Source organism: Eublepharis macularius, chromosome 2 (assembly GCF_028583425.1).
Source record: "Eublepharis macularius isolate TG4126 chromosome 2, MPM_Emac_v1.0, whole genome shotgun sequence".
Classification (NCBI taxonomy): Eukaryota; Metazoa; Chordata; class Lepidosauria; order Squamata; family Eublepharidae; genus Eublepharis; species Eublepharis macularius.
Genome location: NC_072791.1, coordinates 196,735,211 through 196,753,086, shown reverse-complemented (window position 1 = coordinate 196,753,086; position 17,876 = coordinate 196,735,211). Strand labels below are relative to the sequence as shown.

Below are 17,876 nucleotides of genomic sequence, written 5' to 3'. Positions count from 1 at the left end.
ATTCAGAATATGTTTACAATGGTAACAAAAAATGAATAATTCCCCTACATGAAACAAATAAATTTTTAAAATAATGCAAGCAACCTGTGTTCCTCAAAGAAAATTTAAAACAAATACTGTCTGTCGGTTTTTTACAATCTTACTGCGACCAAACACTACCAGGTTAAAGAACAAATACAAGCGTAATGCCCCGTTGTCCAGTTCTCTTTGTGATTTCATTTTTTCCCCATTTGATCAAAATAATTAAGAAATGTATAAAATTGGTTCTTTAAAAGGCTTGTACATTCAAAATCAGGGCATTCATGCTTAAGGCTCTTGAAACACTGACAGAGAAAAAGCCTGATGCAGCTCCATGCATAACAAAATGTTACATCGCAAACTGACTCTACAGATATATGCTGTGAGATACAGAAGAAGTTGATTTAAAATATATATATACATATATATATATACACACACACAACATTTTCCATGATCAGTATTTACAAATATGCCCCCTCACAGAAGACAGAGCCAAACATTAATGCAATGCTGGGGGAAATTAAAACAAACAAACCTCTGGCTCAGGCAGATGTTATGATTTCACTGTTGAAAACTTTTTCCCCATGGACAGTTTTGCTCCTTATTTTTTTACTGCTGCATCTGTAGCCAGCTGTTTGGTTTCCACTACATTTTCTTGTCCTGTTTTCCTAACACTGATCACTGATTACATCTCTATGTATTGCTAAATGATCTAATGATGTGTCAGTTTTGTATCCCTTGACTGTCTTCCAGCAATAAGGGAAAACCAAATGGTAACACAAACTTTACAAAGCCAGCCAGCATCTCAGAAGAATGGAATATGAAATTTCATGATACGTTGAATCATATAGTTGGATTATCTCTTGCTTTAACTGTGCCCACTTGCTGTCACATGGTATCTCTCCTCCTTGACTGTTATTACACACAGTAATAAAGTTTGCCCACCCACCAGTGATGGGATGAGGGAAGCCAGTTTAGTGTAGTGGTTAAAAGCATGGGACTCTAATCTGGAGAACGGGGTTTGATTCCCCACTCCTCCGCTTGAAGCCACCTGGGTGACCTTGGGCTAATCACAGCTCTCTGGAGCTCTCTCAGCCCCACTCACCTCACAGGGTGTTTGTTGTGGGGATAATAATGACATACTTTGTAAACCGCTCTGAGTGGGCATTAAGTTGTCCTGAAGGCCGGTATATAAATCGAATGTTGTTATTATTATTATTAAAAGCAACTCTTCATGTAATAACACTGTGTCACATGATGGATATTTTTAAACACACACAACAATGCACAGCATTTTAAAAAGTGTGTAACGACTGCCATGTAGGAAGCGACCGTGTGGATTGAAGCTATCATGTGGAAGCAGATGGGGCAAAGAGAAAGTAAGCATCTAGTTCTAGATCGGCTCAGCTTTTCACTAGGGATGAGGTTGTTGTGACTCAGAGCAGAACCACAAGTGACAAAAGGCACAGACTGGACACTTGTCAGCTTCCCTCAAGTTTTGATGGGAAATGTAGGCAGCTTGGTGGAATGTTGGACAAGTGATAGTTGAAAAGTCCATTGGACAGCAGTCGGAGAGCCAAGCTGTGAGACCAGGGCCGATTCCAGACGACTAACCTTAAATCGCTCCATGCCGCCCTCTTCCGGATCGCGACGGGGAAAATGCGAAATATCGCGTTTCCTCGCGCGAGTTTTGCGCGACGACGCGCAAAACTCGCGCGAGGAAACGCGATATTTCGCATTTTCCCCGTCGCGATCCGGAAGAGGGCGGCATGGAGCGATTTAAGGTTAGTCGTCTGGAATCGGCCCAGGATGCCTACATTTCCCATCAAAACTTGAGGGAAGCTGACAAGTGTCCAGTCTGTGCCTTTTGTCACTTGTGGTTTTGCTCTCAATGGTAGAAAAGCTGCTTGGCAGAAGGTTCAGTCCCTGGTATTGCCAGCTAAAAAAGGGTGGGACAATACGACCTCTACCTGAGATCCTGAACAGCTACTGCCAGCCGGAGTACACAAAGCTGACCTTGACAGATCAGTGGGTTCAGTATGAGGCAGTTTCCTGTGGGTTCCATCTGAAAGATCATTTAACGGCAAATAGCTGTTCACCATTGTCTGTGTGATGCTGTGAGAGCAGAGGTTTTAAAGCCAAGCAACGGAGGGATGTTGGAAAATTTTAACATTTTTTACAGTTCTGCACCTACTGTTATTGTTATTTTATCCAAGCCATGAAAAATATGAAAAATATGAAACCCTTTTATAGCTTCCTCAAAATGGACATTTTCCTGTGGATTCAAGCAGGTGAGTTGTAAAGCATCTATCAGTCTTAGGACTGGGCAACGAGATCTGTACATCCGACTATCCATTGCCCTAAAACCAAGGCATGGAGTAGAAGAATGATAGTAATTCCAGCCTATAAAAGTGAAATGATTACAGAAGTGTCCAAAGAAGTAATTTGTTGAGGCAACAGATTCCTGGTGGTTTGAAGTGAGCTTGGTTTCTCTTCCCAAGCATTCCAGAACTTTGGGTTGTAAAGGAAACGTTTTCACCTTTGTGTGCATGTATCAGTGTGAGAGCTTCTGCATTTACCCTGCATCTCGCAACTCGAAGTGTGGTCAGGTATGGACCACCCATTGATTTGATTGTTACAGTTCACAAAACAATGAGCAGAGACTTTGGCTTTCTGGGCAGCTTGAACAGCATACAGTATTAAGTGCTTGCTATGTACTTTGAATATTTTTGAAGATTAACTGCCTAAGATACATAGATTTCATACTGACTGCTTGGTTTGATCGGTCTGCTGAAAGTTAACTACGCTTTGGTTTTCTTGCTTTAAGAAGAACTTTCATCCACCAATGTCGGTCCAATAAGACATAGCATTCCCTACTGTGTCATAAAACAGCTCAGATGGCTTGCTGGGTATCTCGGAGGATGAGAACATTCTTCTATGGGATCTGACTTGTGATGGGACTATTTGATTTGTGACTTCACACATATGAAGCCGTTGTTTGATAGGCACCAGATACAAAATATAGCTATGTTAGTTTCATGGTGAAATCACTGATACTTTGGTTATATTAAAATCCAATTCCATTGTATTCTGGGACTTCTACGGCAAATGCCTACCACCAATCTAGTACGTTACTATGGTTAAAATAATATAAAAGATTAAAGGCCTGTTTCTGTTCAGATTTATGTGTAAAAACTAGCCATGTGAATATCATGGGCTAGATCCAAAATACTGAAAATGTGTAATGGGCTTGCTCAACCCTCCTTCTGCAGCCTACTGAGCCCCCTGAAATTGTGCTTCTAGAAGTTCGGGAACCTTCAAAACAGCATGGGAGTGAAATGTGAGTCAGAAGTGAAAGAAAAGAACTGGCAAAAATGCTCCATTCCTCTGCCAATAGAAGTGACCATCTGCTAATGTAAATGCCTTATGCCTGCAGGACAGCGCGTTCAGATCTAACCCAATACATGGCATCTTATCACCTATTGTCTCTTATTGGGAAAAAATATGTATTTCATAGAAGAAGTCATTTGCAAGTGTGTGTAAAAGTTCAATGAACATGTCTACCTGCATATATTATCCACAGTCCTGTTGCCATTTGAGCAATGGCCTCCTTGCATACTGGTGATCAGAAATGGTTTCCATGCCTTGATGAGTAAAATGCACCGGCAGAATAGGGTAAGGCCATTGGGTACAATACACATCCCCATCAAAGTCAACTGATTTTACAGAGCAATTTTTAAAAGGGATACACCCTTCCGAGTCCATTGAAGTCAATGGGCTTAGAAGGGCGTACCTCTGCTCAGGCACTGATAATCACTTCGTATCATTTTTAGGCAGCTGGCTGAACATTTCAGAAACGTTCTGAGAAGCATGACTGTAGTATGCTCAGGATGCACAATTCTGATATGGTATTAGAAGGAAACATTAGACTCAGGGACATTTCACAGTTTTATATCTTTAACGACAATATAGTAACTTATGAAATATACTACTAGCCCAGACTCCATTTGCCAATAACTTCGTCAGACGATTTATAGTTAACGTATGGCTTGTATGATTTGATTTGTTTTTTTTAACTACTGTTTGTTTAAAATAAAAAAGTATTCATCAAATTATTTATGAAAGGAACCTCGGTGTCATGTGACTAGAAGTGGCAGGGCTTTTTGGTTTTTTGTTTTGTTTTTTACTACAAAAGCAACAGAGACAAAAAACTGATGATCTCTGATTTGGCTGAGAAATTTTATAAATGGGAGATACTTCATGGAATTCCTTTACAGAATCAGTGTTCTTAGTTCCTGCATGCAAACCGCTCTAGCCTTACAAAAAGAATGTTCTGATTGTTCTATCTGGGGAGTGTTCACAGAATTTGATAGTTTCGTTAAATAAATGGCAAGGGGGAGACAGAGTTAAGCAGATGCCTCCCCCTCCCCCTCCCCCTCCCCCTCCCCCACCCCCACAGGTCTTCTGCTGAAGCTGCAGCCTCTGGAGTTCTATTTTTTAATATATATAATATAGCTTGATAACTGTGTTTCACTACGGTGTTTAACTACTTCAAATCCAGTTATAATACTTATGGGTATGTAACATTTTTTGGTTTGTGTATGTGTTTTTTGAGTTGGCAACCCAGTGAACTTTTAGGGGAAGACTGGGAGGTGCATTTTACCTCAGGACACATTCAATGACTCCCAATAGCAACTGCATACTGTTTAGAATGTGGAGGGTGAGGACCAATCAGGCCACGTACGCAAATGACCTCTGTATTCCAACAGTCTCTGGAGGGGATGAGGTGTGGAATACTGTGAGCCCCAACCAGCCCACATATGCAAATGACCTGGAAAGGCTGGCCCAATCAGGGAAGAGTGGCCCTTTGAGAAAACACATTTTACCTCCTTAGGGGGATGAATTTCTTAAAATCCCTTCTTAGTGGGTGTTTATATCATGAAAGGAATGTTCTCCCCAAATTTCATGTTTCTAGGTCCAGGGGTTTGGGCTGGGTGAGTCAGTCACGACACTTGCCTTTATATATATATAGATATCGATGGAGGAATAATGACACGTGACTGAGCATCATGTGTCACTTGGGCCTAAGTTTCTGAGTCATGTTTCTAGTAGCAATAATTTCCTGTTTTTTTAAAAAAAATCTGTACAGTATGCGAGCTCTGTCATATTTTCTTCCCTTCTTGCTTTCAAAAACAAACCCGCAACTTACTTACTTACCCCCCAGGGAATCCCACGCTTAAAACCTATGATTGAGATCAAAAGAACTGGAGGGAAGAGGAGGTGGCAGTTACAGGAAAGTCAGAGGCATTATCATATATCACCGTTGCATTTGTTTATATGCTACATTCTCAAGCAGAGCTCAAAACATGTTCGCAGCACTGCGGGCCTCTTTTTGATGTGCATCTCTATGCAGCCCAGGGGATCGTCGTGCTTGAATTTCTCAAACAATCCTTCTTGCCCATGCCACATATCAAACTGCAGTTGAAACTGACTTTCTCAAGCAGTGTGCGATTTGGGCTGAATCCACACACCCGCGGAGAGTCCCGGTGTTGCGCTAAATGTTCGCTAAACACCCGGAAGTGTAGCGTCTTTCTAGCGCGATTCAGAAATCACGCTAGAAAGATTTCCAAATCGCACTAGAAAGACGCTACACTTCCGGGTGTTTAGCGAATATTTAGCGCAACACCGGGACGCTCCACGGGTGTGTGGATTCAGCCATGGTGTGTGGGTGTGTGTCTCCTTTTCAAAGCTCCCAGAGTCTGGGCATCACTGCTGTTTTCAGTGAACCTCTATTCTGTTTGTACAACGGAGGATCGGCATTGTTGGGTTTGACAGTATTGATAATCATTTTGGTATACTGCTGCCTGCATCGATTTGGGACCTAAAGTGCTGTGTACAATGTAGTGACATCTGCTCTCTTTCCCCCTGAAAATAGGTGACTTGGTACTGTCAAAGATGAGAGGACCAATCTCTTCTTAGGAGTGGAGGTTGAATCTAGTGAGTACAACAGACGAGTCACAACCCCGAGACCTGTGTGTCATGTTGCAGGTGTCGCTTCTAAAAAGAGCAGACGGCTGAGTCGACCACAAACATCAAAGATGCTCAACAGCTCCATCCCCAGCACAGTTATAATCTTCTAAATCGATGGATGTTAAAAGGCTGCTCTGCTTAGGCCTGCACTTTCAATGGAATATCTAAGTAAAGAAATAAGCAGAATATGTATATGAATGTTGCAATGAGAAAGGAGGCTGCCCGTAATTGTAGGAGGGAGTTTAACCTTTGTATTCTCTGTTAAAATCACTGCAACGAATTCCTGATGGGTAGCTGTGCTGGTCTGCAGCAGTGAGTTAAAATAGGAGTCCAGTTGCACCTTAAAGACTAACAATATTTATTCCAGCATAAACTTTCACAACCCATGGCTCCCTTCAGTAGATGCATTCAACTGTACATCTGTTAAGTAAGTGAACCTGCCTAACATTCTTGCCTTACAGATGAAACCTTCACACATCTGATAAAGTGTGCTCTGACTTGCGAAAGTTCATGCCGCAATAAATAGTGTTAGTCTTTAAGGTGCCCCTGGAATTCTGTTTTATATCACTGGATGTCGCAAAGAGAAAAACAAGACGATTGATACAGTATGGTTGCGTTCACTCTGAGGCATTGAGCAGAGCAGAACAAATGGAAGATTTACCGCACAAATAGTACTTCCTTAACCTTGCGGGGGTGTTGTCATCTCCTGTCACCAGAATGCTGGTTCTGCTATCCAGGAAAAAGGTCAAGGTGTTCTTTACATGGGTGAGTCCATAAAAATGCTGATACAATTGAGGGAGGGTGGGAGAATTACAACTGTCCTCTATGAACTGATTTTTAAAAATGTATTTTTTAAGTAGTTGGAATTTTTTAAAGCTGATCTTTGTTTTTATTGTTGCTAAAATTGCCTATACAATTTAGCAGCGGTAGAACAACTGAACTGGTAAAGAAATCTTCCTTTTGATTGGCATGCTACTTAACCCACAGATTTTTATTTTTAAAGAAAAACCAAATGCCTGCCCAATGTAATTCTGCCATCATGGATCTGCCCAGTGGGCTGCCTGCTATAGTTGAAAATACACTTTGGTTTGTTAAAAAGTAAATGATTGGCTTGGATCAGTGATGCACAAATGGATGTTGTTCCGGTAACATTTTCTCTCTTTAATGATATCACATATTTCTTAAAAACCATATGAAAAGCATACTATTTTTAATAGTCTGTACCAGGCTTTTTCTAACTGTACAACTGATTTCACTATTTTATAAAAATAGATATGTCATTTGCTAAAGCCCATGGCCCCAGACTCACCAGCCCCCCCCCATTTGCAGTTGGCAAGGGTGTAAGGGCATGGTGCAACCACTATGAACACGGGGCCCGGCAGCTCCCAGGAGCTCCTGCAGGGCTGCATGAGCAACCTAGGTTCAAAATTACCTGGCTAGCCAATAGGTTTGCCAGCCTCCAGGTAGTGGCTGGAGATCTCCTGAAATTACAACTGGTCTCCAGGCCACAAAGATCAGTTCACCTGGAGAAAATGGCTACTTTGGGGGGAGGACTCTATGGAATTATGCCGTGCCAAAGTCCTTTCCCTCCCTAACTCCCACTTTCTCCAGGTTTCACCCACCTAGGAATTTCTCCAGGAATTTCCCAACGGGGAGCTGGCAAGCCTACTAGCCAACCAGTGTTGAGCTGGCTGGGCTTGTGAGGTGGATCCTAAAGAGAGTGAAGTTTTCCCCCTGGTCCATTGGCTGGGTATAAGTTCACAAGCCAGTTAGGTCACGGGCATTCAGTTTTTGTTCTGCTTCCCATATATCTATTAAAACTTTGGAAGGCGGTACTTTTGGTATTGGGCCCAGATTAGGGTTGCCAGCCTCCAGGTGGTGGCTGGAGATCTCTTGGAATTACAACCAACAGAGATCAGTTCCTCTGGAGAAAATGGCTGTTTTGGAAGGCGAAGACTATGGCATTATAACCTGCTGAGCTCTAGCCCCTCCCCAAACCCTGCCCTCACCAAGCTCCACCCCTCAAATCTCCAGGAATTTCACAACCTGGAGCTGCCAATCCTAGCCCGGATACTTTTGAGGAGAAACAGAGCCTACGAACCCATTTATCCTATAACTGGGGATCCAATCCAGTCTAAAATTAATTTGGCACATTCTTTCTGTTTTGTATGTTAATAACAGGATTTTAGTGCATTTTGAGGCCTCGTTTTGGATTTAGTGTGAGGAAATCATGAAAGTGCATTTAAAAAAAGAACTTGCATAACATTACAATTTACAATATGTATTTTAATTGCTGAGATGGGCTGTGTGGGTGTGTGAATGCATACTTGGAATCCCAAGAGCTCTGTGATTCCATGTGTACATTTATAGAGCTTTCATTAATGCACAGGGACTTTGCGCGTGCACATGTGGTACCAGGGGCACTACTTCCCACCAGGAGTTGCCCCCTGTGCTGGCAACCCACTGAGTTCCACCACCTCTTTTCCCAGAAAAAAAGACCTGCCTATGGCCATGCCACCCTGAACATGCCCGATCTCACCTGATCTTGGAACTAATCACATTCTATCTGTACTAAAGTTTATATTCAAAACTGATCGCTCAGGAAATCCTGAAGAACAAATGGCACACAATTTGGAACACAAGACCATAATAAAGCCACATGTTTAAATGGATCACAGTCTGCATGAGGGATATTTTGTTAGGTAGCTGGGATTATCACCACTTCATCAAGAACTTGCAGGTTAGCTGAAGGAGCCCCAGGGGCCTCTTATTGTACACTCTCATCTTACAGTAAGGTTCCTATTTCAGATTTGTAGTGGAATAGATATACAATTGTCCTCTTATGTATACAGTTATAAGGTTGAAGTTGACAGGTGTGATTCTAACCTTTCTGATTACGAGAAATAAGACCATTATCAATAGAACCTGCAGCTTGTATGAACCCAAAGTAAAAGTTGTAAAGAACAACCAAATACAACGTATTAAAGGACACTCCCACCTGGAAGTTAATATCCCAGTTTCCAGTTATAACATACCATCAGATTCCTCTCTACTCAGATGGGGGAAAAAAAGTATTTACATCTGTAAAAAGTCCTAACATCTGAGATGCTTTTTGCTTGACATGTCATTCCAAATTCTGTGCATTTCTTCAGGAGATATCTGATGCACTGTGATAACACGTCGATATCGGCACAGGCTGTAGGCCATCTTCCAGTGATTAAAGCCACTGTTTTGGAAAGGATGAATGCCAAGCTTCCGCAGACAGAGTCCCACATACACATCTTCAAGATGAAGAAGTCTAGTATGGAGGGAGGTTTTATAAATCATCTCTGCTACATCGGCTGAAAAAATATAGCCAGTGCCTGAGCAAAATGGTGGGTAGTTACTCTCCGGATACAAGTCCCTAGGCATGTACCATTTGCTACGGACATCCCTTATTGGACCTCCATTGATGACATAGCCAGTGAAGTACCTCCGTCTTGGCTTTGTGTTGGGTTTTAGCAATTTGTAGATAAGATTGTCCATATTTACAAAAATATCACTGTCTGTTTTCATGACATACTTGGCTTTTGAGCAAAATGTGGCCACCCACCGCATTCCCATTAGTGTTTTCAGAGTCAGGTTATGATAGGAGTCAATGAAGTCCTCCACGATAATGTCGTGGAAAATTTGACTTTCTTGCTCTACCATCTGGTTTAACACAGAGTCTGTGTTTTTTCCCAGAAGAAAGAGAGTGGAGATTTTAATACCTTTGAAGTTGTTCTCATCTCCCCATGTCTCTCGAATAGCTTGTCTTGCGTCAAATTCTTTGTGAGTCGTACTGATGAGAATAACGAGAAAAGGGGCATTGTTCTCACACTTCTCAGGCTCATTTATGAGGAAATCAAATGAATGGGGATTGATTGGTCGAGTCCTTATGTTGCCAAAGGAGACATTTTTTCTAGCCATTGAGATGCTGTCATAAGTTCTGTGGACTGTGTAGGATGAAGTGGGACGTGTTATACTTAAGTACCAAAGCGCACTTGCCCAACAAACTACCGTGAGGACATACAAGCACGAAACTTTTGAAGCCATTGTTCCTGGAACTCTTCTATTCAGCCGTGTGAATAAAAAGCCTTCTTACCATTAGCATCTCTTTGTCCCACTGAGGCAGCATGTTATTTTTCAAGCCTGACAGTTAGACGTAGGAAAGGAACCTGGAAATGGTTCATGGATCAATGAAAAGATTTTAAGCCTGAAGTGCAATCTTTTCCCTTCTGTAGTGGCAGCTTCCATTTTGTATGAAGTTCTTTTATTTCTGAAAAACATAAGTGGAAAATAATTTCTATCAATTTACCACTGATGGTAGAATAATCTAAATGCAAATATTTAAAATGCTAAATTGTTATGTATACAGATGTTACTATTTTGTGCAGAAGGAAGCTGGAAACTGCATTAATGCACTTTTGAAAAGTGAAGAAACCAATTATTTTTATTTTTTTTATTAACAAGATTTCTACCCTGCCTTTTGCCGCCACAGAGCCACCAAAGTGGCTAACAAATTTGAAACATTCAAATTAAAATCTCATCTTAAAAGCCATTAAAATTGTCATGGAGTTAACTAGGAGAGTCAGTGCATTTTTCTTTGGTACACCCGATATTGGCTCTGAGTCAGACCAGTGCTAGTCTGTAACATCATGAGCCAAACCTTATCAAAGATCTTCAGTAATTGGTCACCAAATCCAGCAGTGGACTAACATCTCCCTTTTTAAAGATGGCTTCAATAAATTTCCTCCTTCGGTTTATCTAGGTCTAATTTCATCCAAGTGAGAAAACACTTTATCCTAGGATGGTATCTTACAAATGCTAGCTTCAGCACAGGAACAGTTGATAGGCATTTAAATACAGACAGAAGGTTAGATAAGTTTTAGAATAGCCTTAAGTCCACCCCTTATATTAAATTATTGTTGATTGTTCTTTTAATATGCCAGCCTGGGTGACATATTAGTCCAAATATGGGCTCCATTATAAATTTAGTCAAAATATGTATTGATCAAGTATGATATCAAAATACTGTACATGTGAAGCAGGTTATATGGAGAATCGTGTTACTAAGCCAAATGCAACAAGACATGCATTTATCCAACGTAAATTTATGTCTAGATATAAAGTTCTGTCCAGCGATTAGTTATTTCCATTCTTTTCTAAAGGAACAGCCAAGAGCCTCTTTGCTCATAATGTTATGCATTTAGAAAGTCCTTGTGCCATCAGAGATTAAGGAATGTCAACATAGCTCTTTGAGTACATGTACTTCAGTAATGCTGCTCTGCACTGTGTCTTGCCTAAAGAACAATAGCCTCAGAATCTCTCTGCCTCAGCGCATGTTCGTCAAGTGTCAGGAGATGCAATGTTGGCTGGGAAGTGTAGTTTAAAAAGCTAGATCACTCCTCAGAAAGTATGTTAATTTCATCTTCACCGCCCCAAAGGCTCTGTCGATTTCACCTCTCCAGTCTAGAACTGTGTGGGATCTCAACCAGAGGGCAGCAAGGAATGGAAATGGGCTGGAGCTGCCTTCCAGAGCCAGGCTTGGACCTGGAGAGGTTATAACGGGCTGAAGTTTCTCTTCTAGTATTTCACAGTCCCTTCACACACTGCCCTGTCGCCAGCTCTCTCTTCTTTAACCACCTTTCCTGGCTAACATTGCATCTCCTGACATTTATTCTTCATGTGTCAGATAACTCATGTAGAGAGACTCTGTTTATGTTTCAAGTCCACTATGAGAATCTGGACAATTATTTGGAGGTAAAGGTGGATGAAAAATACTTCTCACCAGGGGTCATTTTGAAGAAAAGAGCTGGAGGAACTCATTAGCATAACTTATTAGCACAACTCATTAGCATATGCCATGCCCCTTGCCATCACCGGATGTGTGTCATTAGTATAACTGATTTGCATATGCCATACCCCCTGACATCACCTAACCTGGCTGTTTTGGACCCAATCCTGGCCATTTGGGCCCAAAATGGCAAAAAGGGGCTGAAAATGGCCGAAAAGGGGCCCAAAATGGTCAGGATCAGGCCGCTGGCGAGCAGGAGAGTGATCCACCACCTGTCAGCGGCCCAATCCAGGCCGTTTTGGCCCCAATTCAGGCTGAAAGGGGCCCAAAATGGCCAAGAGTCAGGTGGGTGGGGCCACCTGACATGTGACCTCTTTGGGGTACTGCCAGAACTGTGTTCCTGCGCATTCCCCCTCGAAATGAGCCCTGCTTCTCACAAATGCAAAAGTGCGGTATATGGAACTCTTTAGATAATGTACATATATGGTTTTAGAAGTATCAACATGGCACACTGTACCATCATGGCACACTGAAAAACTGTTCTGTGCCCATTGGGAGGATATGGCTGATGTATCTTGAAGATGTATGAAAGAACCAAGAGGCTATCAGTCTCTGATTAAGCTTATTTTTCTCCCCCTCAGTAGATCACAACTCCATTTACAGCTGGATAGGACAAGAAATACTGTATAGTCTTTCCCAAAAGTTCCATGAATTTTGGATTTAAGCTGGTTTTAAAGTGGAGTTTGAGATTCTTTTTTAAAACTCTGTATTGTTTAAGGGGATGCCACCTATAGGTATACAAACGCACAATAACTTGCCTGAATATTAGGGTACCCATTCCCACTCTTGCCCACCAAAGAAGTATAAATGCTCTCTTATACATATAATGCCCTTCCCTGGACAGCCCAGGCTAGCCTTATCTTATCAGATCCCAGAAGCTGAACAAGCCTGGCCCTGATCAGTACTTGGATGGAAGACCACCAAAGAAGTCCAGGGTTGCTACACAGAGGCAATAAATGGCAACCCCCCTTCTGAATGTATCTTGCCTTGAAAACCCTATGAGCTGCCATATTGTCTGCAACTTAATGGCACTTTATACCCACATGCATACAATATTTGTGGCATCTGTTTGACCATTTTCCTGTGATATGCTTTAAATGGCAAGGCACAAGATACCATCTGCTAATTATCTAGTAAGTTGATATTAATGAATAGAGATGGGCACAAATCGAATTACGACCCCAAAAAATGCACGAACCAGGCTGGTTCAGGGTTCGCGAACCAGTGGTTTGTGGAAGCTTGTTTCCATGAACTTCCATGAACTGGTCTATTGGTTCGTTTGGGTCGTAAAGGGGCAGTTTAAAATATAAACTTTTCCTGCGGCTTGCAAGCAGCAGGGCCCTTTAAACTGCCCAAACCCCAGCCTCCACTCCTCCAGCCCCAGCCTTAGCCCCAGCCCCACACTTACCCTGCCCTGCGGGCCCGTGGCATCCTCCCCCTTCTCCCACGAGGGGCAGGAAGGGCGTTTTTGGCCTCTTCCACTGCTGCGTGGGTTCGCAGGGTGGTGGAGGAGGCCGAAAACAGCCTTCCCACCTCTCAAATGGCCGCCTGTTAAGTTTGTGCTCAGTTTGTGCCAGATTGTGGTTCCTGGTTTGTAAAAATCCACGAACCACGAACCTCATGGTTCAGTTTTTTTGTGGTTCATGCCCATCTCTATTAATGAACACACGTCAGTTTAGCCACATGACATTATAAACTTTGGAAGGTAAATTGTTCCCTGTGGAAAATATTAATTGAACTACACAGAAACTGAACTTCTACCTTTGAAAGTTCTGGTTTTTAAAAATGTCATTTATCATCATCATCATCATCATCATCATCCCTTTATTGGTATAACAGAAACAAAATAGCATTCACATCAATAAGGAGTTGAAAATGTCATTAAAAATCAATAACAAAGCAGATGCAATTTGATGTATTCTTTTTTCAGTTTTGAGTTGCTCAGAAATGATAACTTGGAATTTCCCTTTCATACATTTAGATTAAATCAATAGGCTAGCAAACTTTTGTACAGTTGCTTTTCCTTTCTACTGTGGAAAAATGTTGATGCTTTCATTTCTCTGACAGTAATAAGAGTTGGAAAAACTGGGGACTAGGGACTTACTCTGGGAAATGTTAATATGTTTTAATGTTTGAAACTTCCTTTCTAGTGAAACAAGAGTCGATATTGTAAGAGATGGGGGAATATTCAACTCAACTCATGCCAGAATGTATGACTCCCCTTTATAGCTGAAACATCTAGGGTTACATGAACATAAGACATTTTCCTTTAAAAAGAAGCTGAGGCCTTTTAAGAAATGTTCAAACACACTCCGAACAGAAATAAATCTGCTTATATATGATGTTTTAAATTCCCCTTTGTTCTTTACTAATAAAAGGCGCTTGCATGAAAATGTGGTCCTTGGTACTTAAAAGCATTTCCAAAATTGCTGATGCCCATAGAAAACTTTGGGAAAGGCTTATTAAAATAATTTTGCCGTTAGATACTTTTTGGCTTTCTTTCCTTGTTGTTAAATTTCAATAAGTATGCACAAGCAATACGTTTTAAAATTAGCCCCAATGCAACTACATTTAGTCACAATTCTATTCTTTTGAAACTAATAATGGATCACATCAGAATCAAGTATCATCATTTTCAATGGGATTTATTCACAGCTAACTCTAGCTGGATTAGGTCCAAATAATACATGGTCACAATCTCGCGGAAATTAAGACCTTCTAGTTGCCTTTGATTTCAGTTGGAGGATTAAACCTATGCTTAAATTTCTACCATAGAAAACGATTGGACTTAAAAATTGCTTAACTGTGGGAAGAGTTGCCAACTCCAGGCTGGGAAATTCCTGGAGATTTGGGGGAGCGGGATCCTGGAGGGTGGAGTTTGGAGAGGGGAGAGAACTCAGAAGGGATGTGATTCCATACAGTCCACCTTCTAAATCTTCTTCTTTGTCCGTGGAACTGATCTCTGTAGATCAGTTACAATTCTGGGAGAATTCTAGGCACCACCTGGGGGCAGGCAACCATTTGTGGAATGCTAATTCTGTCTGCCGGATTTCATTTTAAGATTGTAAGCAATCATGCTTATGTGAAGAAAACCATGCAAAGAATCATAGCTGTAATGGTTCGAATGGGTTATTAGCACTGAGCATCTAAAACACAGAGTGTCATAATAGAAAAAAATGACAACATAAATAAAATTGAAAAACCTTTTGGTATGATGACTATGAAATTACAAGAAACATTTGCAAACAGATACAGTAACTCTGTGAAATCTGCTCCTGGAGGGACAGGAATAGAATGAGTGGAAAACTGAGGGTTTTCAGTGAGAGAAGGAATGGGCAAAAATCAGCTCTCTTTCATTAATAATAACTGCGCTTATATACTGCTCTTCTAGACTGTTATTATTATCTCCACAATACAGCTGAGGAGCTGGGGCTGAGAGGAGTGGCTTACTCAAAGCTAAGCTCATGGCAATAGTGGGATTCGAACCAGTAGAGTGCTGATTCACAGCTGAACCACTTAACCACTGTGCTACAGCAGCTCTAATTAGTGGAAAACGATTTTTGGATCCAACTCTAAGCATTTCATCACACAAACATTAGAAATATCAAAAGGGGTAGCTGTGTTAGTCTGTTGCAGCAAAGTAAAGCAGAAATCATATGACACCTTCAAGATTGACCAAGTTTATTCCAGCATGAGCTTTCATGAGTCAGAGCTCACTTCATCAGATCTTTGGCTTTGACTCACAAAAGTTCATGCTGGAATTAGTCATGCTGAGTTAGTCTTAAAGACTTCACATATTTGGAATTCCAGAGTAGTCTTGATTTTCCTTACCCTACATGTGATTGACTTGTTTTTCTGAGATTGATCACAATGTCATTTGATCTTTAATAGTCCTTACTTGACTTGATGTCCATTGGCTCTGACCTTTTTAACAGAAACCTTGATAATATTGCCTCTGCCACTGAATTGAGCAGTAGAAGATGCAGGCCTGGCCTTTTAGGAAAACAATTTTCTATGATGCAAAACAGGGGCAGGGAAATGCATAGAGTAAACAGGGTAGCCTTCTCAGAGTGGAGTATCTCTTAAATATTTTTCCCCTCGAGGTGCGAAATCTTTGCATTTTCTCTCCAGCTGCCTTCAGAACAATCTTCGACTCTGACTGGTAGCTATAACATTTTTTTTTTAAAAAAAAAGAACAGTTTTCAGAACCTTCACTGACTTCACGTTGTGATAGGTCGTCTGTGATTACATCCATCACCTTCCATTACTGCCATAAGATGTAAATTGCATCCCGGTTGGGTTATAAACGGATGCAAATAACACATTTCGCCTTCAGTTACCACAGCCACTGTGATTATTTTCCCTTGCACATGTGCTGTGCTATTTCATGGGCTCTCCCAGTAAGGCTCCTTGCTTCTTCCTCTCTTTTAAATCCATTATAGTGATTTGCATCTAATGAAAACTTTAGAGCAGCAACCTAGAGGGGCCTCCTTTCGAGAACTCAGTTGCTCAGTTTTCACTCAGGACCATCTAAGAAACTCTTTATTGTTCCCACAATAACTCTACGGACAATATTTGCTACTGGAGTCAAGTTAAAGGATCTCACAGTTAACAGTCAGTATTACAAACAAACCGTTTCCCAGTTTCTTGTCCTCACTTTTGTTACATCATTCCCTTCAACATTCATAACATTTTGTATTTTAATATGTTGTTATCCGCCCTGAGCCCACTCGTGGGGAGGGTGGAATAGAAATTTTAGATAGATAGATAGGTAGGTAGGTAGAGGGCTTTTTTTCAACTAGATCGTGGTGGAACGGAGTTCTGGAACCTCTTGAAAATGGTCACATGGCTGGTGGCCCCGCCCCCTGATCTCCAGACAGAGGGGAGTTTAGATTGCCCTCTGGAGGACAATCTAAACTCCCCTCTGTCTGGAGATCAGGGGGCGGGGCCACCAGCCATGTGACCATTTTCTCCGAGGGCAACCCACTGAGTTCCACCACCTCTTTCCCCCCCAAAAAATCCCTGAATAGATAGATAGATAGATAGATAGATAGATAGATAGATAGATAGATAGATAGATAGATAGATAGCTGTGATGTGGCAATTTTGAGGCAGTGACTTTCTGAATGAATATCCATGGCCTTGATCACATACAAGCTCCTGTTTGCAGGTAGCATAGTTTTCAATTAATCCGTGTCCGAACGAGAAGGAACAAGACTATTGTGCAGATGAGGCCACCTGAAAACATATTTAGAATTCCTGGGGTGATAATTCACTGACCTGGAGAGTTTATTTATTTAATTTATTTATTCAACTTATATACCGCCTCTCCACCATGTCTGGTGCTCGAGGCAGTTTACAACATACACATGAAATACAAACATTAATTTCAATAATATAATAGTAAAATGAAATACAGAAATTAAAAATCAAGAATATAATAAAATACCCATAGTAGAATACAAACATTAAAACCCATACATCTAAACCCTACTCATGATGACCATTGTCTATAATAAATAAATTATTGTACGGAGGCAGATGAGATGTAGAAATGCTCATACACTGTGCAATCTCCAATCCATTCCTAGTCATGACAGTGCACGGCCCAGAGGTTTTCTCCCTCTCTGACCCTGATTCAGTGAGTAATACGACTGCAACCCTCCAGGATACAATCCAGTAGGGTAGTTTTGAACTCGCTGAGACCTGGTTGGCTGAAGAGGAGGTAGTGACTCTTACTCAATTGACTCCCCCCTCCCAGGTTACTCGGTCCTTCATCAACCTCGAATAGGGGAACGGGGGGTGGAGTAGTGATTCTTCTCCAGGATGTGTTTTCCATGAGTGGGTGGGCCTTGTGTGGAATACCAGGGACAGGATGGGTGTTCTGCTGGTGTACTAGTAGACACCCTACTGAGGGCCAAGCTACACATGACGAATGACACTTGAACGG

General features: G+C 41.4%; 1 protein-coding gene across 1 annotated transcript in view; it reads right to left on the bottom strand.

Annotated features, from left to right (window-relative positions):
• Nucleotides 1-8,837: 8,837 nt before the first annotated feature.
• B3GALT1 (beta-1,3-galactosyltransferase 1) overlaps nt 8,838-17,876 on the bottom strand; it is a 123,142-nt gene continuing 114,103 nt past the window's right edge. The window contains exon 2 of the mRNA XM_054972487.1: nt 8,838-10,348. Within this exon, the coding sequence (XP_054828462.1) occupies nt 9,145-10,125 (981 nt within the window). The 5' untranslated portion in view covers nt 10,126-10,348 and the 3' untranslated portion in view covers nt 8,838-9,144. The remainder of the gene's footprint in view (nt 10,349-17,876) is intronic.